Source organism: Artibeus jamaicensis, unplaced genomic scaffold, assembly GCF_021234435.1.
Source record: "Artibeus jamaicensis isolate MK-2021 breed Jamaican fruit bat unplaced genomic scaffold, CSHL_Jam_final scaffold_286, whole genome shotgun sequence".
In the NCBI taxonomy this organism is placed as follows: domain Eukaryota; kingdom Metazoa; phylum Chordata; class Mammalia; order Chiroptera; family Phyllostomidae; genus Artibeus; species Artibeus jamaicensis.
The window spans coordinates 5,833,832-5,857,849 of NW_026522034.1; the positions used below are offsets into that span (position 1 = coordinate 5,833,832).

The window sequence follows — 24,018 nt, forward strand, 5'->3', positions numbered from 1 at the left end:
TAGAAAACAATATATTTAACACCTATATACTTATACTCCCACAGAAGTAATAAATTATTGCATATAATTGAAGCCCACTCTCTGTTCTGTCCCTACCAGAAATAAACACTATTATGAATTTGGTGTTCATCATTCCCATTCTTGTTTTTATATTTTCAGAATAGATAGATGTTTCTACAAAGAATATATGGTTTTTTACCTGCATGTTTTCAGACTTTATATAAATATCATACTATATCATTCTAAAACTTGACTTTTTCATTCCATATTGTTTTTGAAATTTTTCAGTGCTGATTTATATATTCTAGATACTTATTTTTAGCTGCTGTTTAAAATTCTATTATATGAAGAAAATACAACAATTTATGTTTTTGTGGTGATTGAAGTTGTTTTTAATTTTCTATTTATAGATAGCACTATGATAGGCATTCTTGTACATGTCTTTTTGTTAACGTGTGAGAATTATTTTAGGGCAGTGATTTTCAATGCTTTTCATCTCATGACACACACAAACTAATTGCTAAAATTCTTTGGCACACCAAAAAATATGTTCTTTGCTGATCCGACCACACAAAAAAAATAGGTGTAATTTTGATTCATTCACACCAGATAGCTATTGTCGGGTTGGCTGTTGTCATTTTTTTATTTGACAGTCTAAGGGAAGAGAGCTAAGTACTCCTAACATTATAATAAATAGGTATCGCATGCTTGTGAAAATTCTTGTGGCACACTGGTTGAAAATCGCTGTTCTAGGGTATAATTTAAAAAGTAGACTTTCGTGTTAGAGTATATACACATGTGGAGGTTTACTGATATTGGCAAATGACCCTGCAGTGGTTGTACCAGTATATACAAGTGTATGGAAGTAACCTTTGCTCCACATTGTTGCCATTTGTTTGTTCTTATAGAAAAATTTCTTGATACTACTGCATTGAGCATTTATTTTTTAAACGTCCACTTTTAATAATAATTGCTTAAGTTGGGAATATACCTTCCAATATAACAATAATGGTTTTTAATCATATGTTTTTTATTTTTGTGTAATTTATTAATATATTTTGTCAAAATGTTTAAAATATATAATATAAAAGGTTCAGGTTTTATTTTTAATTGTACACATTTAGTTTTACTACATTTTGTGAAAGTAATGTGCCTCAAATTGTTTTTATTTTTTAGAATTTGAGGGTTGGTCAGAAGAAGGTATATTTTCTTTAGGGTGCAGTCATATTTTAAAAGATGATAGATCTGTCATGAATTGCTGATGTCAGGGACTCTCCTGACTAGTACCTCACTTTCTTGTTTTGTAACCCATTTTTTCCTTGTAGTCTTATGTTTTTTGAAATACTTTACATTACCTACATAAAATTTTATGAAAAAATTTATTATGTATAGATGCTTTTATAAAATACCCTTGTTTTACCATGCTCACCAGAGTGGCAAAAATCAAAAATCCGAGAATACCAGGTATAGTCACAGTTTGAAGAAATAGGAAACTCGGTGCTGCTGCTGAGGCAGCTGATTGGCAAAAACTATGTACAGGAGTTTGGCAATATTCCTATAAAGCTGAAAACATGTACACTACAACCTGGTAATTCCACTTTTATGTATGCTACTTCAGAGGAAGTCTCGAAATCATATGCAGGAATATTTACTGCAGTTTATTTTCAAAAAGTGCAAAATCGTAAATTACAGTAGTGCCTAAAAGTAGAATGGATCACACACTGTGGTAATGAAATAATATAGTGAGATGCTGTATAAGTTAAAATGAATACACTTGATCTAAGTTATCAGTGTAGATTTCAGAAACATAGGAATATGATACCATATAGATAAGAGTTAAATACACTTGACAGTATAATACAAAATTTATGAATACATCTAACATGTATGTATATATGTATAAATATATGAACTGGAATGATGCTGAATTTATGATAGTATTGGCCTCTAGAGAGTGAGAACAAAGGAAGCATCACCTTTATCTTAAAGTTTAACATCTGTAAATAAAAATAAACATCTGAAACATTAAATAGTACTCATTGCAATTTTCCTGGAATTCAAGATGTACTGTCACTGTTCATTCCTTTTGTCCAGGTTGTGGCATTATGGTTGATCATCTTAAAAATGCTTTCTGTACTAGTCTGTATTTTCCATGTTCTGCACAACGAAACATTTTTTTAAAAAAATTATAACCAGAGAAAACTCTGATTTAAAAAGACCCATCTGTCTTATTTACCCCTTGTTTTGTTTTGGGGGAGTGGGGGGAGTGGAGTGTGTGGGGCACTTAACATTCCCCTGTGGCCAGTATTTATAATTCCCAGTGTATTCTTTTCGTTTTTCTCTATATTTGCTGCTCTCGTTTTTTCTCTATGTGGCTTAATTCAAACCATTGTCATGTATCACATATTGAATTTACTTTTCTGCTCTGTAGGTTAAAGAAGAGATGCTATTTGAAGCATTAGTTACGAGGAAGACTGTGACAGTGGGAGAGAAGCTTATTTTACCATACAAGCTGGCAGAGGTATGAATAGGTTTTCTTTGGATTGAAATACTCTGAACATTTTTAGAAGTTTGGGTTTGTGTTGTTTCTCTTAATAGAATGAAAATAACAACCAGAAAGAAGTATTGACTGAAATATTTCTGGGGTCTTGAAATTTGATTGTGAACTTAGATTCAACTTGGAAACTTAAAGTTGAATGTGATAGTAAGCAATAGGCTTTCATTTTTTAAAAAGATCTTAATCCGTTCACCATTCTTAGGTTTCATGTTATTAATATGGGGTGCATTGATGGTAGGTGGAATTATAAATGAGTAGTATTTGACCTAACTGATTACAGTTTCTTGAGGCAGTTTTGTTTCTCTTGGCAAATCGTACTCGCCTGGTTTACTTTTTCAGTTTTCCTGTTCAGTCTTTCTTTCCTTCTGACCTTTGAAGGATGGGGTGCCCTACAACAGTCTTTGTCTTTCCTTCTTATATTCCTTATTTAGATTACTTTACCTAGTCTCATGGTGTTAAATATTATCTGTATAAGGTGAGGTGGTTTTTTTTGCTATAGTGAGCCATTATTCTTACTGTACTAATCAGGTATATAGAAATAGGAATCTATTTTATACAGTAATTTTATTAAAGTGGTAAGAAATCGAACTATGACAGTTATAAGAACAGGATAGCAATATGAGATTAGAATACACAGGGGTGGGAAAACAGTGATTGAACTGTAGGGAATGCTTTGTGGGCTGACATTGATTTATTTATCCTACTTTTTTGGGTCCCCCCTAACTGCCTACAAATCTGCATTTCTTCCTTATGTCAGGTATCTTATGTCATATTTAATAGTCTCCAATTTTGAGAGCCCCTTTCTAAATAATGGAAAAAACCCAAGTTTTTTTAATGTAAATGGTCACTGTTTTTCTATTTTCTTTAATAGCGTTTTTCATTATAAAATATTTATTTACATTTTTTACTTCAAACTTTCTAAGATTGTTTTTATAGTCTCCGATTTATTTTTATTTACATTTGTGTAGTGTATTTATTTGTTTAGAAATATTTGGAAACCTTTGTGCTCAGTAATGTGCTAGGCATTAGGTATAAAATGAGGATTTTAGTATTTCACTTGAAGAGCAATGAAATCTCTTAAAATGTTTTAAACAAAAAAGATGTGTAAAGAGTCATTTGGAAGAGCATATATTTGTTTTCTATGAGTATGTAATAGGCTTAGACACTTGATAGAATACATTTTTATTATCTGACAGTTGCCATGGATTACTAAATCTGGGCATGGGTTAGCTAGGCGTTAGGCTCAGGGTTCCCAGGTGAAGCCAAGTTGTCTGTCAAGGCTGTGATCTCATCCGACATTTAACATCCTCTTCCAAGTTCACAGATCGTCCACAGGATTCAGTTTCTTGCAGTTGTAACATTGAGAATCTACTTTCTATGGAATGTCTGGGACCATTCCTAGCAGTTAGAGTTTACTTGCCATTTCTTGCCATGTGGTCCTGTTGACAACATGGCAGTTTGCTTGTTCAAGACCAGCAGAATCTCAGATGAAGAACTCAATTTTTAAAAAATTTTTTTATTTACTGATTTTTTGTGTGTGAGAGAGAGAAGAAGGTGGGTGGTGGGAGAGAGAGAGAGAGAAACACTGATTTATTGTTCCATTTATTTATGCATTCATTGGTTGATTCTTGTATGCGCCCTGACCAGGGATTGAACCCACAACCTTGGTGTATTGGGGTGATGCTCTAACCAACTGAGCTACCCAGTTGGGGCAAATCATTTTTTTTAAAGAACTTTTCTCTAAGTCAGCTCTACCCAGGATAATCTTCCTATGATTAACTAAAAATATCAACTGATATTGGGCCATAATTAAATCTTTAAATTGTAATCTTCACTTTTTTGTAATATAACATGAGACAATGTGGAGAGTGAAATCCATCATATTTATAGTCCTGCCCGCATTTCAGTTCTGTACATGTGATACAGAATATGTACCCCAGGAGGTGGGAGTCTTGAGGGTCATCTTAGGATTCGAAAACACAGGACAAGAGTGAATGTGGAGGCTGTAGTGGTACTGAGGAGAAGGATGTTTCCTGCTTTGTCTAGAATGGTGAAATATTGATAGAAATGAATATATTTAAAATGAGAAAATTTTATATGCTAAAATCAATAAAATCCAGCAGCAATTTGCTTACTGGGAAGTAAGGAGGAAGAAGTAATGTCAAGGATCCATCCTAATTTTCTGGATCGTACAATTGTAATTATATTGGTACTGTTTTTATTGAGATAGGAGACACTAATGAGGTCTTATTTCCGTGGGAAAATATTAATTTGGGCTTATTGAGATTTAAGGTGTGATAGGCAGGACTGCATTTCAGAGAACAGAGGCTGAAAGTATATAATATTGGGAGTTATGGGATAAATAGGTATTGGCATACTTTGGTAAATGTGGATTCTATTTGACTATGTTTTAAGAAAATAGTACTTAACTATAAGCCACAAAGACGTGGGTTTTAGTTTTTAATTTAATGTGAAGGTCTGTCTTTTAGCTAAAAATATTCAACCCATCTAAATTGTGATAACCAATGTGTTTTCTTATTCTTGTTATTTTTGTATCTTATGCTTATTTATTTAGTTTTAAAGTGTTTTACTTTTGCTGAATATGATTAGATTATCTTTATTCCCCCTTTTTCTCTCTGGGAGAAATAGAATGGAAATTCTTTCTATATATTCTGTGATTTTACTGATATTTTAAAGACAGCTTTGTTGTAACTTGCCTAAATTCAGAATTCTAGGGCCACATTTCTTTTTCAGAACTTGTAAACATTTTAAAATTATTTTTGAGTTGATAATGTTAAAGGTGAAAAATTGATACCTGTCTTCTCTTTGGTAGTTGTTTAGCTAGTATTTGTGTGTGCATAAATTTAAATTTAAATTTAAACCTAAGCTGTAGCCTAAGAGTTTGAGTAATTTGACTAAGGTCACACAGAGTAAGGGGAGAAACTGGGATTGTAAAATAGTCAACTTGTTAATCTTCATTCTCTACTTCCTATAAACTTTAGAACTGAATATAAATATGTACCTGAATATACAAACTTTCAAATAAGTCCTTAGGTGATAAATTTATAAATTATTGTATCCTCAGTGCTAAGACAAAATTTTCTAAGATACATGCTCCACTTTTAGGTTGTGGTACTTCTTTTTTTAAAAACATTTAAAAAAAGATTTTGTTTATTTATCTTTAGAGGGGAAGGGAAGGAGAAAGGGAGAGAAACATCAATGTATGGTTGCCCCTTGTGTGTCCCTTGCTGGAAAGTGGCCTGCAACCCAGGCATGTGCCCTGACTGGGAATCAAACTGTGATCCTTTAGTTCACAGGCCTGCACCCAATCCACTGAGCTACACCAGCCAGGGCAGGTTGTAGTACTTTTTAAATGTTGAATTTTCTTCAGTAGAATTTATGTTTTAAAACAATTTCAGGTTTACAGAAAAATTTAGCAGATAGTACAGAGTTTACATAAACTGGGAAAAGTTTGAAATGAGGGGAAAATAAATTGCATAACTCTATAATGAAAGAATTGTTATTTTGTGTAGGGATGGAGAAATTCTAGAGGTTATTATTAATGACAAGCTGAAGACAATCAGGAATATAATTGTGGTGCTAGTATGATAATATTTTAAGAGTCTGACTAGGATTCTGCAGGTAGCTGATATCTTTTTGCTAACAGATTTATTGCTTTGCCTGTTAATAGTCTTCCCCACATTAACTGGCAAGGTTCATTTGTTTGTAAACTTTCTAGTATACCTTCTTTACTAGGTGAAATATACACATTTTCAGTAAAACTGTTTTGAACTGAGTGACCTGCATTTCCCCTTATCTTTCAATTAGTTTTAGCCTAGATTCTTTGGGTTGAACCAAGTTAATGAGTGTATATAGAAAACTTTAATTATAGGCTATTGAGAGCAAAATCAATTTATAATTTGAGATAGTGAGCTTTCTTTTTTGAATGAAAGCAAAACACACTTTGTTATATCTTAGTCAAATTATTGCCATTTTCACTTGTACTCCTAACCCTTTCTTTTTTTTCAGGCTGTGACAGTGAGGAACTCCATGGCTAAGTCTTTATATAGCGCCCTATTTGACTGGATAGTTTTTCGGATTAATCATGCACTTCTGAATAGTAAAGATTTGGAGCAAAATACCAAGGTACACATCCATATATATATTTTTCCAGAAAATGGTGTCAATAAAATGGTTAATAGATTAAACTTAAAAAGATAGAATTATATAAAAGTCATAAGAATCATCTTTTATCTGTATTCCCTGCTGTTTCCGTCCTTATTTCTGTTATTACTACCCTATCCAGAGGAACTGTTCTTTGCAGTCTGTGTCTTTCCAGATATTTTTTTTCTTATGTACTTATATTTCTATAGATGTGCATGTAGTGTTGCTTTTAAACATAAAGATACAATTATGCTGTTGTCAAGGTAAGAAATGTGCAAACCTGTGGAGAATTTTTATGGGATCATTTGAGCCAAACTGGCAGCATATGCCCGGGAACAACGGGATCTCAAATGCTGAGGAGTATAGCATTTTTGGGGTATCTTTTATGCATTTGAAATTAGAAGGGAAATAAGAAAGATGACATGAAGGTGGGAGGAGGCAGCGGGATGGTTGAGATTATATGCTTTCTTGAGGGTTAACACCCCTTGGAGGGGTATTACTTACGGTATTTCAAAGGTATCTTAACCTAAGTGCGCAAGAACAGTGGACAGGCTGGCTTAAAGCTTTTCACTAAAGAGGTGCTAGGCCTGGGGCATGAGTACTCAGCCATGACCTGCCCAGTTAGGAATTTTCGAGCAGATCACCTTGTTAGGTTACTTTCCACAGAACCCCTTTCGTCCACACTATCTGTATTGTGTCTACAACTTGTAAACTTGTAATTTTTTAAAGATTTATTTATTTATCTTTAGAGGGGAAGTGAAAGAGAGAGGGAGAGAAATATCAATGTATGGTTGCCTCTTGTGTGTCCCCTGCTGGGAACTGGCCTGCAACCCAGGCATGTGCCCTGACTGGGAATCGAACCTCGGTTGTTTGGTTCACACGCCCGTGCTCAATCCACTGAGCTATACCAGCCAGGGCTATAACTTGTAATTTTTTTTACCTAGTATGTCTTGAAAAGTATTTCTAACTTACTATTTTTCTTATTATTATACTTTTAGAATATTATGTTTTATATTCAGTTGTTTTAAATTGAATTTATTGGAGTGATTGTTAAGAAAATTATATAGGTTTAAAGTATACAGTTCTATAATACATCATCTGTATATTGTATTGTGTCACCACCTCTAGTCAAGTCTCCTTCCATCACTATTTATCCTCCCTTTACCTCTCTTCTACCTCTTCTCACCCCCATTTCCCTCTGGTGATCACCATACTATTGTCTGTGTCTTTGCAGTGGGTTTTTATTGTTTTTTTTGTTTTTTGCTCAGTCCCTTTACCTTTTTTACCCAGTCCCCAACCCCCTTCCCTTCAGCCAGCTGTCTCTCTCTTCCCTGTATCTATGTGTGCCTCATTATTTTTAACAAGTAATATATAGTTTAGATGTGTAACCATAGGTTCACCCATTAAAAATATATTCCATTTGTTTTATTGTTAAAATGATAATGTAACAAATATTCTTTATGTACATTTCTCTAGGACAAAAATCCTTAAAATGAATTGATGGATTTAAGAATATATAGGTTTAAAAATTTTGGTAGCTGCTGCTAATTTGCCTTTTTAAAAAAATATTTTACTTCTTTTTTTATTTTTAGAGAGAGGGGAAGGGAAGGCGGAAGAGAGGGAGAGAAACATCAATGTGTGGTTGCCTCTCACGTGGCTCCCCCACTGGGGACCGGGCCCGCAACCCAGGCATGTGCCCTGACTGGGAATCAAACAGTGACCCTATGGTTTGCAGCCCGGCTCAATCCACTGAGCTACACCAGCCAGTGCCTAATTTGCCTTTTCAAAAAACATTGTGGCTTTTCAAAAAACACTGTACACTTTTACTAGTAGTGTATGAAAGTCCCTATTTCCTTTCCTCACATCGGATGTTACCGGTATTTTCATCTAATCTGATATGGAGGACTAGCCTGTTTTGTTGCTAGTGTTTGTTTTTTTTAATCCTCACCTGAGGACATGCTTATTGATTTTAGAGAGAGGGGAAGGGAGGAAGAGAGAAAGGAAGAGAAACTTCATTGTGAGAGAGAAACATCAATTGGTTGCCTCTTGCACATGCCCCCACAGGAGACTGAGCCACAATTCAGGGTTGATCCTGTGGCTTTTTGTCTTACTGGATGATGCTCCAAGCAGCTGAACTACACCAGCCAAGGTGCCCAGGTTTTTAATGATAGATGAAAATTGAGCATCTTCTCATGTTTTCTCTATTTTATTTCTTTTATTTATATGTTTTTCCTATTTTTATATTCATTTTTTTGTTATTCCTCTTTAAGTGTCATTGTGGATATTGTAGAGACTTAAGTTTGACATACATTACATATATTTCCTCTTGATTGCAAAGATTTGTTCATGTGTTTTTTAACCCCATATGTTTTAAACTTCTGTAATAGTGAATTCTGATATTCTCTTTATTTATTGTCCTGGGCTGATTTATTTATTTTTCTTATGTAGGAAGGCCTCTTCAGCCCAAGATGATACAATATTTATTCTCATGCTTTTAGAATATAATTTTTTTGTTTTGTTTCTTCTTAAGATTTTATTTATTTTTAGACAGAGGGGAAGAGAGGGAGAAAGAGATGGAAACATCAATGTGTGGTTGCCTCTTACCCCCCCCTCCCGCCCCCACCCACTAGGGACCTGGCTTGCAACCCAGGCATGTGACCTGACTGGGAATTGAACCAGTGACCCTTTGGTTCACAGGCTGGTGTTCAATCCACTGAGTCACACCAGCCAGGAGAATGTAATGTTTTATATTCAGTAATTTTTTCCAATTGGAATTTGTTTTTAATATGGTAGATTTTATAATTTAATTTTAATTATTTAAAGATTATTTTCATTTATATTTCCTGAGAACTTTCATGGAATAGTCTGCCTTTTCAGGCTGTTTAGAAAGATCATCTTTTAAAAAAATTTAGATATAAAAAAAATTTTAACATTGAAAAAACCTGATTTTAGAGGGGCGTGGGAGAGAGAGGAACAGACAGGGACAGAGAGAAATCAACTTGTTGCTCCACTTATTTATGCATTCATTTGTTGATTCTTATATGTTCCCTGCCTGGGAATCCAATTCACAACCCTGGCTTATCTGGGTGACGCTCTAACCAACTGAGCTACCTGGCCAAGGCCTAGAAATGTCATCTCTAATCTTCCTCTTTGCGGTGGGGATCCTGTGTACTGTCCTGGTTCCTGTAATGTACTGAGGACAAGGGAAAGGGCTCTGGCCCTTGTGGTGTTGGTGGCTTCCAGTCTGTCAGTTCTGTCATCAAGTGCTGGGACATGGAGAAAAGGAAAAAATAAAAAGAAGAAATGTCATCTTTATTACTTAATTTAAATGTAAAATTGCATTTATCTGAACTTTTCATGCTTTGTTGTAAGCCTATAGTTACAGTATTAATTTTAATTGTAATCTAATTTACCAAATTGACTGATTTTTGAAGGCTATTATTTTCATAAGGGCTTAGAATTTAGTCAGCAGAATTCAATAAAATACTTTTTTGGGGTGAGGGATAGTAGGAAATAGAACTCAATTTTATAGATTTAGATACTTATGGGAAACAAATTACTTTTAATGGAGACTTTTAAAAATGTCTTACTATTTATAACTCATTCCATCAGTTTGCCTAGTATCTGTCTTAGCACCAGTGGAGAAAAATTGTTTTCATTTAACCAAAATTGTCATTCAACTATATTTAAAAAATGAGGTAGAGTGGTGAGAAGAATGTTGGTTTTGGTATATTTGAGTTAAATCCTTGTCATCCACAGTAGAAGTTAGAAGATAATTTCTACACGTGAAATATCAAGAAAGAGAAGAGTAAACATTTTGGCCCTGGCCAAGGGTCAGTTAGGTCATTTGGTTACAGCTTCATCCTTATATGTCAGGAGTGTCAAACTTATTTTCACCAGGGGCCACATCAGCCTCGCGGTTGCTTTCAAAGGGCTGTATGTAATTTTAGGACTGTATAAGTGTAACTGCTCCTTAACTGGGGGCAAGGAGCTTGACACTGCCGCTGAGTAGAAACAAGGTGCCAGGTTGGATAAAACGAGGTGGAGGGCTGGATTCGGCCTGTGGGCCTTGTGTTTGCCACCTGCGCTATATGCCAAGGTTGTACATTAGATCTCCTGTCAGGGCACATATAAGAATCAACCGATGAATGCATGAGTAAGTGGAGCAGCAAATCAATGTCTCTGTCTCTCTGTCTCTTTCCCTCTCTTTCTCCCTCTCTCTTTCTTCCTCTCTCTTTCCCTTTCTCCCTTCCTTTCCCCTAAAATCAATAAATAAAACAAAGTTACAAGAAAAAAGAATAAGCATTTGTATACTATACTATACTACACTATACTATACTATACTATACTATACTATACTATACTATACTATACTATACTATACTATACTATTCCATGCCAAAAAGCTAGATGATTTGACTTTAGTTGACTCTAGGGTGCAGAAATTGAGGATGAAGAAGAGATTGCTGTTTTTTAAAAATAATTCTTTTAGAACTATTTAACATTACAAACCTTGTGCAGTTTTTTAAAAAACATTTAGAAAATTTATTTATTTTAGCAAGGGGGGAAGAGAGAGAGAGAGTAGATTGATGTGAGAGAGATACATAGATTGGTTGCCTCTGGCACGTGCCCCAACCAGGGACCGAATCTGCAACCTAGGCATGTGCCCTTACCAGGAATTGAGCCAGTGACCCTTCGTTTCATGGGATGAGGCCCAACCAACTGAGCCACACTGGCCAGGGCCAGTTTTTAAAAAGAAATATAAAAATTTTAACTTCAAGAAACCATATATTCTGATAATCAGTGTTGTTTCTGGCTTGCACAAGGCTGGTTGTGCATTCTTGTCAGCTTGGTTTTTAAAGCAGAAATCTATTGGGATATGGAAGTCAAAGTAGAAGAAATCGAATGGTCCTCTTGATTAATAACAAGGTATAGATAGGAGTGACCTAATTTTACTGAAGCAACTTTTGTCTTCTCATAGCCTGTTGTTTCCAATCCTTTTCTCCTGGAGTTCAGGGATTTCTGAGATTGAGATAACAGGCTGCTAACTCTGCTTTGTCCATTTATGTAGAATAGTCAATGGATCATATGTGTTAAATTTTTGGATTTATAAAATAGGACAAAAAGAAAAGATGAAGATGATGAGAACTAAAATGCTTTAAAAAATTAATGTATTTACTTTTAGAGCAAGGGGAAGGGTGGGAGAAAGAGGGAGAGAAAGAAACGTCAGTGTGGGATTGCCTCTTGCTGCTCCCTACTGGGGACCTGGCCTGCAACCCAGGCATGTGCCCTGACTGGGAATTGAACAGGCAACCCTTTGCTTCACAGCCTGGCGATCAGTCCATTGAGCTACACCAGCCAGGGCTAAAATGCTTTTTATTTGTGCTAGTTTGGTTCAACATTAGCCACTCCCAAACCTCAATCTTGTCCACTGCTATAGAACTTTGGAGCATTTTGTTCCTTTTATTGTAGATATTATTCATGAACTAAAATTGAGCATCATTTTTTAACTATAATTGTTTCCTGTTTTACAGACTTTGTCTATTGGTGTTCTTGATATTTTTGGGTTTGAAGATTATGAAAATAACAGCTTTGAACAGTTCTGTATTAATTTTGCTAATGAACGTTTACAGCACTACTTTAATCAGCACATCTTTAAATTGGAACAAGTAAGTACCTAAATGTGTGTCTCCTTGCCCCTCTGACACTCTTTCAGCCCCCACCTTCTTACATACGTACATGTAACATTTTGAGTCATAGTCACCATAAGCGTTTTAAATCTTGGATTTCAATATAGATATTGTAGTTTTCATATTAGTGTAAGCAAATGATAGGTTTTGAGCTATATCATACTGGGTTGTTGTTGTTTTTTAATAGGCCCCAAGTAGATTCAATAATATGTGCTTGTTCAATTGTACCTTGGAATGAAAAATGGGTGGGTTTGTTGTGGGTTTCTGTTCTTGTTGATTTTTAATTGATGACATGAGCTTGGTCACTGTGTAATACTAAGGATGCTTGTTTGATTGCTTTGGCCTCTTAGTTCCAGAGTGGGATAGAGGAGCTTATAATGCAATCCCTAATCAACTCAGAGTGCAGCTATAGTAAACAAAATAGTATAGAGAGACCAAAATTGGTAACTAGATATTTCTTGTAAGCTCAAATTGATTTAGGATAGGAAGAGCCAACAGTTTCCATGAGAATTCTTAGATTAAATATAGAGTAAAAGAAAATGTAGAGTTTTTCTCCAAGCCAAATTTGAAGTCAGTAACAAGTTAGGTTGTAGCACAGTATTTCAGTTTATGTATGAGGACATAAGCAGAAGCAGGGTTTACATGGTGACTCAACGGAAATGGTGAACAAATGAAATGAACAGAAAGACCATAACAGGTTTACAAAACAGAAAACAAAATATCTTCCCTGTCATTGCCTTCTGTCCTACCTCAGTTTTGTTTAGAGGGTAATGAGAACTGAGTATAGTAGCACAGGCAACATAGGTCTGCTCATCTTGATGAATGCTTAAAGATTTTAACACATGACTTTTTAATTAGACTCTTCCATAGAGCTGTTCAAAGATAGTATTATTTGCTATATTATTAGCTAGCATTATGTACTGCCTGCTGTTTCATAGGCAGGTACTATTGTTTTTATTCTAGTTTTAGAGATGATGCCTAAAGCAAATATTCAAGCCTTAACACTCTGGTTCTATAATTTTTGTTTTTCATTAAAAGTGGAGCTGGGATTGATCTCTTGACTTAGTCCAGTGTTCTTTTAACTAGTTCATGCCATATTAGAATTTTTATCTCTTGAAAATGAATACGTGTTGGAGGGTAATGGAATGCATTTTGTTGACTGTGTTCTGTATTTTACAAAGGAAAGCATCACCTGTTCTGTAGATCATTAAACAGAGATTGCTTAAATTACTTTTGAGGAACAAATGCATTTTGTTTATTGTGAACTGAAATTATTCTTACCTTTTCTAGAAGTCTAGCTTAGACATGGAGGATCTACAAGAAGTGCCTTATTTACCTAAAAACATCTACAAAAATAAAACCGTTTATACAAATGTGTTCATAACTACTTGGGTGTGGTTGACTCTCATTGTTTTTCTACTGTAAATACTATAATTTTAGGCAATGTAGAATTACAGGATCTGAAAACAGAAACTAATGCGTATCTATTTTTTCTTTTGCATCTTAGTTTTCTGTAATTTGTGATGTAATGCATATGGTTGTGAGGTACTTTTTGGGGAGTTTAGAAACCTTATACCTGTTTATTATCTATTTTATTCTTTCTCTGCTCATGTTATTTCTCTTGAAGTGGATTTGCTGGGAATAAGAGATTTAAAGCATTTTAAATATTGTGTTATTTATTTATCAGTGGTACCTGGTATGAGATAGGTATTCAGTGATTGTTAAAATTAATTTGAATGCAATATCAGTTTAGATGATAAAAATTTTTGAAAATGGAGATAGAAATAGAAAATTGGCAAAGATTCTTTGATTGAAAACGTCTTGAAGATATTATTGAAGTACACCTTTACAATTTGTTCAAAAGTAGTACTTAAGCACATAGGATGTAATAATTGCAATGTAGGATAGTAAGTGCTATAATTAGACATAAGTAAAGTAGCAATATAAAGGATGAAGTTGATTAGGCCTTCATGAAGGTTTGCAAAAATTTCCCAGGGATGAATCAGGAGTATAATTTTGAATAGTAGGTTGAGTTTACCAGATTGTCAGTGAGGAAAAGATATTTTAAACAAAGGTAACAATATCCTTAAAACTATGAGACATAAGCTGGCACAGCACTTTTTTTTTTAAACTTTTTTATTGATTATGCCATTACATTTGTTCTATTCCCCACCTCCATTCCCCTCCACCCTGCATACCCCTCCCCCACCATTTCCCCCTTTAGTTCATGAACAAGTGTCTCAAATTCTTTAGATTCTGTATTTCCCCTACTATTCTTACCCTCCCCCCTATCTATTTTCTATCTACTGTCTATGCTACTTATTTTCTGTACCTTCTCCCCCCTTCTCCTTCTCCCACTCCCCCTGTTGCTAACCCTCCATGTGATCTTCATTTCTATGGTTCTGCTCCTGATCTAGCTGTCCTCTTAGTTTGCTTTTGTTTTAGGTGTGGTTCTTAATAACTGTGAGTTTGCTGTCCTTTCACTGTTCATCTTTTTTATCTTCTTTTTCTTAGGTAAGTCCCTTTAACATTTCATATAATAAGGGCTTAATGATGATGAACTCCTTGGATTTGATCTTATCTAAGAAGCACTTTATCTGCCCTTCCATTCTAAATGAAAACTTTGCTGGATAGAGCAATCTTGGTTGTAGGTCTTTGGATTTCATGACTTGGAATACCTCTTTCCAGCCCCTTTTTGCCTGTAAGGTCTCTTTTGAGAAATCAGCTGACAGTCTGATGGGAACTCCTTTGTAGGTGACTGTCCCCTTATCTCTTGCTGCTTCTAGGATTCTCTCCTTCATTTTAATTTTGGCTAATGTAATGATGATGTGCCTTGGTGTGTGTCTTCTTGGGTCCAACTTCTTTGGGACTCTCTGAGCTTCCTGGATTTCCTGGAAGTCTATTTCCTCTGCCAGAATGGGGAAGTTCTCTTTTATTATTTGTTCAAATAAGGTTTCCACTCGTGACTCTTCCCCTTCTGGTACCCCTATAATTCGAATGTTGGAACGTTTAAAATGTCCTGAAGGTTCCTAAGCTTCTCCTCATTTTATTGAATTCTTGTTTCTTCATTCTTTTCTGTTTGATCATTTTTTTCTTCCTTCTGGTCCACTCCATTGATTTGAGCCCCAATCTCCTTTCCATTACTATTGGTTTCCTTTGTATTACCATTCATTTCAATTATTTTAGCTTCCATATGTTTCTCTAATTTGTGACTAAAATCAACCAGTTCTGTGAGGATCCTGATCACCAGTGTTTTGAACTGTGCATCTAAAAGATTGGCTATTTCTTTATCACTTAGACTGATTGGCTCTGGGGCTCTGAGTTGTTCTTGAGCCATTTTTGGTCTGTTCATGCCGTTAAGTAAGCTGAGTGAAGCCTTAGTTGTTTACCTGGACGGGACCACCCAGGTCGCTGGTTTGTGACGCTGTGTGTGGGGGCGTCGTCCGAGAGGGAACAATGGCGGTCCTTTCCGCTAGCCCAGTCCGTGCAGTCCCACCATTTGCCCCGGCCTGTTTATCCGATCGGAATTGTGCGATCCTGCTGCCCCGCACCTGCTCCCCTCTTCACTGGTTTATCTGCACGCAGATGCGGGACCGACGGCAGACAGCCAGCCGGGCCTCTTCCCTGTGTGCTTCTGTAGCTAGCTTGCTCTTTGCGCTTTCGGCTGCTCGCGCACTACCCGTTTGGGGATTTTTCTTGCCAACCTGCTCCGCTGCTGGCTTCGCTCCTCTTACCGGTTTAGCTGAGCATTTCGTTGTCTTTGGACTCCGTATTGTCAATTTTCTGTGTGGCTTGGTTGTGTTTTTTGTTGTTAAAAATAGTTGTTCTTAGATTTGGTTGTGCACGGAAGCAAGGTGGTTCCACCTATGCCTCCATCTTGGGGGAAGTCCTGGCACAGCACTTTTGATGAAATGGAAATAGTTCTGTGTAACCAAAATATGGGATACAAAATGTAGAATGCAGGCAGGAAGAAAGGTAAGTTTCATGAGAGAGCCTAAGGTCAGATAGTTTTGTGTCTTATATACTGTAAGGAGAAGATTAGAATTTTTCGTTTAGAAATGAGGAGGCATTTGAAGTATCTTAAGCAGAGGATTTGACTTGGAACTGTGGAAGATGGACTGAAGAGAAGTGAACTAGAGGGAAGGGCGTAATCTATGAGCCAAATGAGATAGCAGTGTGGGCGAGTGAGTGAATCCTGAATCAGGGTTTCGTTAGAGAGAATGTGGAATAAGAGACAGACCAAAAGAGGATTCTGTGATTTGAAAGTCTATTTATTGTTCTTATTTTTAATAGTACTGTCTTCTTAGTTCCTTTACTTGCTTAGAATTATCCTTCAGGTCACTGATTCATCACTCAGTGGAGTAATAATAGTGTCAGGCACTGTCTTGATATTGAAGATAGAAAATTTGAGCACAGGGATCTTATTTGAGGAGTTTATAATCTAGTGAATTTTTCTTTAGTCTATTTCACTTCTGGGGATGTCAGACTAGGACATTTTGATCAAACTTGCCTTGAAAAAAACTGAACAAAATATATTTGAAGGTATTGGAGTACCTTCAAACAAGTAAAGTTTTACAGCTCTTAGATCTGTAAGAAGGAAGCTCAGGGAGATGAGCCCCACACTTGTGGACTTCTCTAGTCTGGTAGGGAGCTACTGACTCTCAGAGAGTCAAGACTTGAGAATCTGAGAGGCTGAACAGGGTTTTCTCCAGATGAAACAGCAAAGAGGAGCCCCCCTGGCAACCTCCATAAGCCTTAGGTTAAGACCCCATTATTTAAAACAACTTTATGTGTTTATAAGTAGACTTACGAAAAAATACTTTTCAAAACTGACATATAGGCAATACAAATTTAAAATCTAAATTTCAATTAAGAAATTGAAAATGTAATTAAAAATCTTTCCATAAAGAACATTGTAAGCTAAGACGGCTTCACCAGTGAAACATGAGAGAAGAAATAATACCAGTGTGACATAAATTATAATGTGAAATAGTGAAAAAGGGACAATTTTCAACTCATTTTAGGGAGCGAAGAGAACATTTGATATTCAAATCTGTCAAGGATATTAGAAGTGGAAATTAAAGTCAACTTTACTCATAAACAAAGATTCAAAAATTTTAAACAAATATTAGCAAACTAATTTCAGCAAGCTTTAATATAAAAGGGTAATATGTCAGAACCAAGTGGAGGATTTTCTTGGTGAGATTTAACATTTAACCTTTAATCAATTTAATTCATCTATTACCCAAATGGAAAAAAACCCTCCTGGTGATTTCAGTAGAAGTATAAAATGCATTTGATTAACTTACGTGTATATTCATGTTAAAAGAAAGAAATCCCTTAGTAAACTAGGAATAGAAGGCAATGTCTTGATAAAAGATATTCACAAAAAAACTTACAGGTAATGTCATAGTTAATTGAGACAGGCTGAATACTTTCCCCCTAAGATTGAGAACAAGTCAAGGCTGTTTCCTAAAGAGTTTTTATCATGAACATAGGCATGTGAGGACATCCAAATGGGTAGTGAACATGGAGAAGATTTCTTATTTATTAGTCACCAGGGAAATAAAAATTAAAACCACAACGATACACCCCTAGGCATTCACCAGAATGACTAAAATGAAAAAGACACAAGCAGAATTAGGGAGATACTGTGCATGAGGAAGTCCCATACACTGGTGGTGAGTGCATAGATTGGTATAACCATTTTAGAAAGTCATTAGGAAGTATCTCCTGAGGTTATACAGGTGTAGATTATAAGCTGGTGTTTTCACTCTCAGAGTGCATATAAACATACACCAAAAGTTTTGTGCAGAAATCATCAAAATGGCATTATTTTTAATGGCCCCAAATTAGGAATAAGTGTAATGTCTGTCGACAGTACAGTGGGGAATAAATTGCATTTAAATACTATACAGCATTGGTTCTCAAAGTTTTTTCTTCCTTTACCCCTGTATATATGTTCTTTGGCTACTCTGTTCCCTGTGCTGTTCTAAGCATCCCAGTGACTATTCCTGGAACTAGTGGTGTAGCATCAGCATCAACAAGGAACTTGTTAGAAATGCAAATATTGGACTCCACCCTATATCTAGTCAGAAATTCTGGGCTTAGGGCCCAGCAGTCTGTTTTAACAAGCCCTGTATGTGATTCTGTTGCACATTAAAGTTTGAGAACTAATGCTGTGTAGCAGATTTTGGCATGCTTTTCCTATAAAGGAACAGCTAAATAAGTCTTGGGATTTTAGGGGGGGTATATGGTCTCAACTTTGCTGTTATATTGGGACAGCAGCCATAGGTAATGTATAAATGAGCAAATGTGATATTTAACAACCTCTGCCCTATAGCAGTTAAAATGAATGAATCCTATAACATGGATGTGTCTCTGAAACATAATGTTGAGGAAAAAAAGCCAGATGAAAAAATATGTATGTACAATTTTATTTACATAATATTTTTTAAAAGGTGAATCTTGTCACTGCTACCAGAAGTTAGGATAATGTTAACATTGGGCAAGATTCATCATCATCGGGGAAGAGATGAGTTGGAATTTTGGACTGCTAGTAATGTCTATAAAAGTCCACGTGTTTGTACTACCTAGTACACTTGTTAGTTGTGCTGTGTAAAAGAAGAAAGAGGAAAAAACTTTCTTAGTGCCATTTGGAGATGACCATTATATAGCAATACTTGTGAAAAAAGTTTTAAAATAATTTTTTAATTTTTCAATTATAGTTGACATATAATACTATATTAATTTCAGGTGTACAACATAGTAATTAGACATTTTTTAGATGTGATTCATCTTTTATTCTTTTTCTAGCAAACATAATATGAACAAAACTATATTGCTCACTATAATTTTACGCATTCTTTTTTGCTTTATACAAGTTTTAAACATATGTAATGGGTAAAATTTTTGACTTAACACATATTCCAGGACTCCAACATAATTTCTTTTATTTTTACTTTTATTTTATTTTTAAAATTACATTGTTTATGCATTACAGTTGTCCCAGTATTTCCCCCTTCCTTCCCCTCCACCCAGCTCCCCCCACCCTAGGCAGTCCCCACACCATTGTCCATGTCTATGGGTCATGTATATATATGTTCTTTGGCTAACTCTGTTCCCTGTGCTGTTGTAAGCATCCCTGTGACCATTCCTGGAACTACCAATTTGTACTTAATCTTTTCACCTTTTTCATCCATCCCCTCCACCCCGCTTCATCTGGCAACCATCAAGAAATTCTCTGTACCTGTGACTCCGTTTCTGTTCTGCTTGTTTCTTGATTTTGTTTTTTAGATTCAATTGTTGATACATATGTATTTTTTACCATTTTATTCATATTTTTTATCTTCTTAAAGAAGACCCTTTAACATTTTATATAATACTGTTTTAATGGTGGTGAACTCTTGTAGCTTTTTCTTGTCTGGGAAGCTCTTTATCCTCACTGAAGGTACATTTATTGATGAGAGACAGACAGACAGACATATTGATGTGAGAGTAAAACATCAGTCAGTTGTCTGGTCTGCCATACATGCCCTGACTGGGGATCGAACCTGAAACCTAGCCATGCATGTCCCTGACTGGGAATCTAGGCACGTGACCTTTGGGTTATGGGATGATGCTCCAACCAACTGAGCCACATTGGCCAGGGCCCGGTATACTTTTTGAGTTAGGACAAAAGAAAGGTCGTGAAGCTTTTGTTAGGCTATCATCATACAACAAAGTGAATTAGTATATCTTCTTTTTAAGTTAACATCTGCCATTTAGGTTACAGCTGAAGTGATTTTTATATGAAGTATTATGAAAGAACAGAGGCTAACTACACAAATATTGTTCATAACCATATTGACTATTTAAAAATTCAAAATATTTTAAAAATCATATAATCAAGAAAATGCCACTTGTTAGAAAAAAATAACACCAAGAAAGTATTTCCTAATACTTTAAGTATAGATGGAGTTTGTTAATAACTGAGTTTTATGATAACTTGTTTTACTACTTTTTTAAAAAGTATATTTTAGCCCTGGCTGGTATGGCTCAGTGGACTGAGAGCTGGCCTACGAACAAAGGGTTGGTGGTTCCATTCCCACTCAGGGCACATGCCTGGGTTGTGGGCCAGGTCAGGTCCCCAGTAGGGGGCAGGTAGAAGGCAACTATACATTGATGTTTCTCTCCCTCTCTTTCTCCCTTCCCTTCTGTCTAAAATAAATAAATAAAATCTTTATGAAAAAGAATATTTTATTGTTTATGCTATTACCAGGTTGTCCCCATTTTCCTCCCTTGGCCCCTCTCCACTTGGTACCCTGCTTCCCTCTAAGTCCTCCCTCCTTAGTTCCTGTCCATGAGTTGTGCATATAAGTTCTTTGGCTACTCCATTTCATATACTATTCTTAACCTCCCCCTATTTTGTACCTACCATTTATGCTTCTTATTCCCTGTGCCTTTTCCCCCATTCTCCCCACTTCCTCTTCTGCTGATAACCCTCCATGTGATCTCCATACCTGTGATTCTGTTTCTCTTCTAGTTGTTTGCTTAGTTCATTTTTGCTTTTTAGATTTAGTTTTTGATAGTTGTGAGCATCGTCATTTTAATATTCATAGTTTTGCTTTTCTTTTTCTTAAATAAGTCCATTTAATATTTCATGCAATAAGGGCTTGGTGATAATGAACTCCTTTAGCTTTACCTTGTCTGGGAAGCAGTTTATCTGCCCTTCCATTCTAAGTGATAGCTTTGCTGGGTAGAGCAATCTTGGATGTAGGTCCTTGCTTTTCATCACTTTGAATACTTTTTGCCAGTCTGTTCTTGCCTGCAAAGTTTCTTTTGAGAAATCAGCTGATAGTCTCATGGGAAATCCTTTGTAGGTAACTTCTTTTCTCTTGCTGCTTGTAAGATCCTCTCTTTATCTTTAACCTTTGGCATTTCAATTATGATGTGTCTTAGCGTGGTCCTCTTTGGGTTCAACTTGTTTGGGACTCTCAGTGCCTCCTGGACATGTATGTCTATTTCCTTTACCAAATTGGGGAAGTTTTCTTTTGTTTTCAGTAAGTTGTCATTTTTTTCAAATAAGTTTTCAATTTCTTGCTCTTCCTTTTCTCTTTCTGGAACCCTGTGATTCAGATTTTGGAACATTTAAAGTTGCCTTAGAGGTTCCTAAGCCTCTCCTCATTTTTTGGAATGCTTGTTTCTTCTTTCTGTTCTAGGTGAATGTTTATTTCTTTCTTTTGTACCAAGTCATTTATTTGAGTCTGTTTCCTTCCCTTCACTGTTGGTTCCCTGTACGTTTTTCATATTTCACTCCATGTAGCATTCGTTTCTTTCTTTATTTTGTATCCATACTCAGTCATTTCTGTGAGCATCCTGATTACCAGTGTTTTGAACTCCCCATCTGATAGGTTGGCCCTCTCCTTGTTGCTGAGTTCTTTTCCTGTTGTTTTGATCTGTTCTTTCATTTGGGTCATATTTCTTTGCCTCCTTAATTTATCAGCATACCTGTTATGTCATTAGGAGTGGGGCCTTAGGAATTCACCAGGGTGGGGCAACCTGCTTTGCCACTTTGTGTTGACATCTAGATGAGTATTTCTTCTTTAACTGTTTGGTTGTTGGACATCCATACAGTTAGATTTTCTGGCATTTCTGGTCGTTTTTTTTGTTATTAGAATGGTTGTTATCCTTATGGTTGTGTGAGGAAGTGAAGTGTGTCTACCTATGCCTCCATCTTGACAGGAAATCCAATATTTTATTCTTTTTTAAAGCTGAGTCATATTCCATTTTATTTATTCATTTGTCTATCAATGGATACTTAGATACTCCCATATCTTGATTGTTGTAAATAATGCTACAATGAATATAGGAAGGTATATGCATTTTTGAATTAGTGTTTTGGGTTTCTTAGGATAAATACCCAGGAGTGGAATTGCTAGGTCCTTCTTTGTTTCTTGTTATAGCCTTTGTTTAAAAGTTTATTTTGTCTGATATAAATATTGCTACCCCAACTTTTGTTTGTTAGTTTGTTTGTTTCCATTTGCATGAAATATCTTTTTCCATTCTTACACTTTCAGTCTTCATGTGTCTTACTGACCTAAATTGGGTCTCTTATAGGCAGCATAAGTATAGGTCTTGTATTTTTATCCATTTGTTCCCCTATGCTTTTGATTAGACCATTTAATTTACTAACATTTAAAGTAATTATTGATAAATGTTCAGTTATTACTATTTTATTATTCATATTATTTATTTTTTGTAATACTGGGTTGGTGGTGATGAACACCTATAGTTTTTTCTTGTCTAGGAAGCTCTGTCCTTCGATTGTAAATGATAGCCTTGCTGAGTAGAGTAATCTTGGTTCTCTTTTTTTTTTTTCCATTTTGTAAAATGACTTTATGGGTGTTCAGTTACAGTTGTCTGCATTTTCATCCCACCACTGCCCTTCACCCCAGCCAAACCCACCTCCCTCCCTTGCTTACACTCTTCCCCTTGGTTTTGTCCATGTGTCCTTTATAGTAGTTCCTGAAAACCCTTTCCTGCACTGTCCCCTCTCTCTTTCCCTTCTGGCTATTGTTAGATTGTTCTTAATTTCAATGTCTCTGGTTATATTTTGTTTGCTTTTTTCTTTTATTTATTATGTTCCAGTTAAAGGTGAGATCATCTGGTATTTGTCCCTTACTGCTTGGCTTATTTCACTTAGCTTAATGCTCTCCAGTTCCATCCATGCTGTCACAAAGGGTAGGAGCTCCTTCTTTTTTTCTTCTGCATAGAATTCCATTGTGTAAATGTACCATAGTTTTCTGATGCACTCATTTACTGATGGGCACTTAGGTTGCTTCCAGCATTTGCTATTGTAAATTGTGCTGCTATGAACATTGGGGTGCATATGTTCTTTTGGATTGGTGTTTCAGGGTTCTTAGGATACAGTCCTAGCAGTGGAATTGTGGGTCAAAAGATAGGTCCATTTATGTTTTCTAAGGTAATTCCATACTGTTTTCTCCAGTGGCTGCACCGGTCTGCATTCCCACCAGCAGTGCACTAGGGTTCCCTTTTCTCCACATTCTCACCGGTACTTGTTTGTTGATTTGTTTTTGGTGGCCATTCTGACCAATGTAAAGTGGTATCTTACTGTGGTTTTAATTTGCATCTCTCTGATGGCTAGTGATGCTGAGCATCTTTTCATATGTCTCTGGGCCCTCTGTATGTCCTTCTTGGAGAAGTGTCTGTTCAAGTCTTTTGTTCATTAAAAAAATTTTTTTTTTGTCTTCCTGGAGTGGAGTTGTGTGAATTCTTTATATATTTTGGAGATCAAACCCTTGTCTGAGGTATCACTGGCAAATATATTTTCCCATATAGTTGGTTCTCCTTTCATTTTAATGCAGCTTTCAGTTGGTTCTCTTTACATTTTAATGCAGTTTTCTTTAGCCATGCAGAAGCTTTTTAACTTGATGAGGTCCCATTTGTTTATTCTTTCCTTTATGTCCCTTGCTTTAGGGGACATAACAGTGAAGATGTTGCTGTGTGGGATGTCTGAGATTTTCCTGCTGATATTTTCCTTTGGAACTTTAATGGTGTCACAACTTATATTTAAGTCTTTTATCCACCTTGAATTTATATTTGTGT

The 24,018-nt window shown here is 35.8% G+C and overlaps 1 protein-coding gene and 1 pseudogene across 8 annotated transcripts in view; both read left to right on the forward strand.

Annotated features, from left to right (window-relative positions):
* Positions 1-24,018, forward strand: part of MYO9A (myosin IXA) — a 312,362-nt gene that overhangs the window by 111,521 nt on the left and 176,823 nt on the right. For all 8 annotated transcript variants that reach the window (XM_053656781.1, XM_053656780.1, XM_053656783.1 and 5 more), the window contains 3 exons: positions 2,432-2,521; positions 6,587-6,703; positions 12,256-12,390. In XM_053656781.1, coding sequence (XP_053512756.1) covers positions 2,432-2,521; positions 6,587-6,703; positions 12,256-12,390 — 342 coding nt within the window. The remainder of the gene's footprint in view (positions 1-2,431; positions 2,522-6,586; positions 6,704-12,255; positions 12,391-24,018) is intronic.
* LOC119043332 (uncharacterized) lies at positions 9,864-9,998 on the forward strand (annotated as a pseudogene).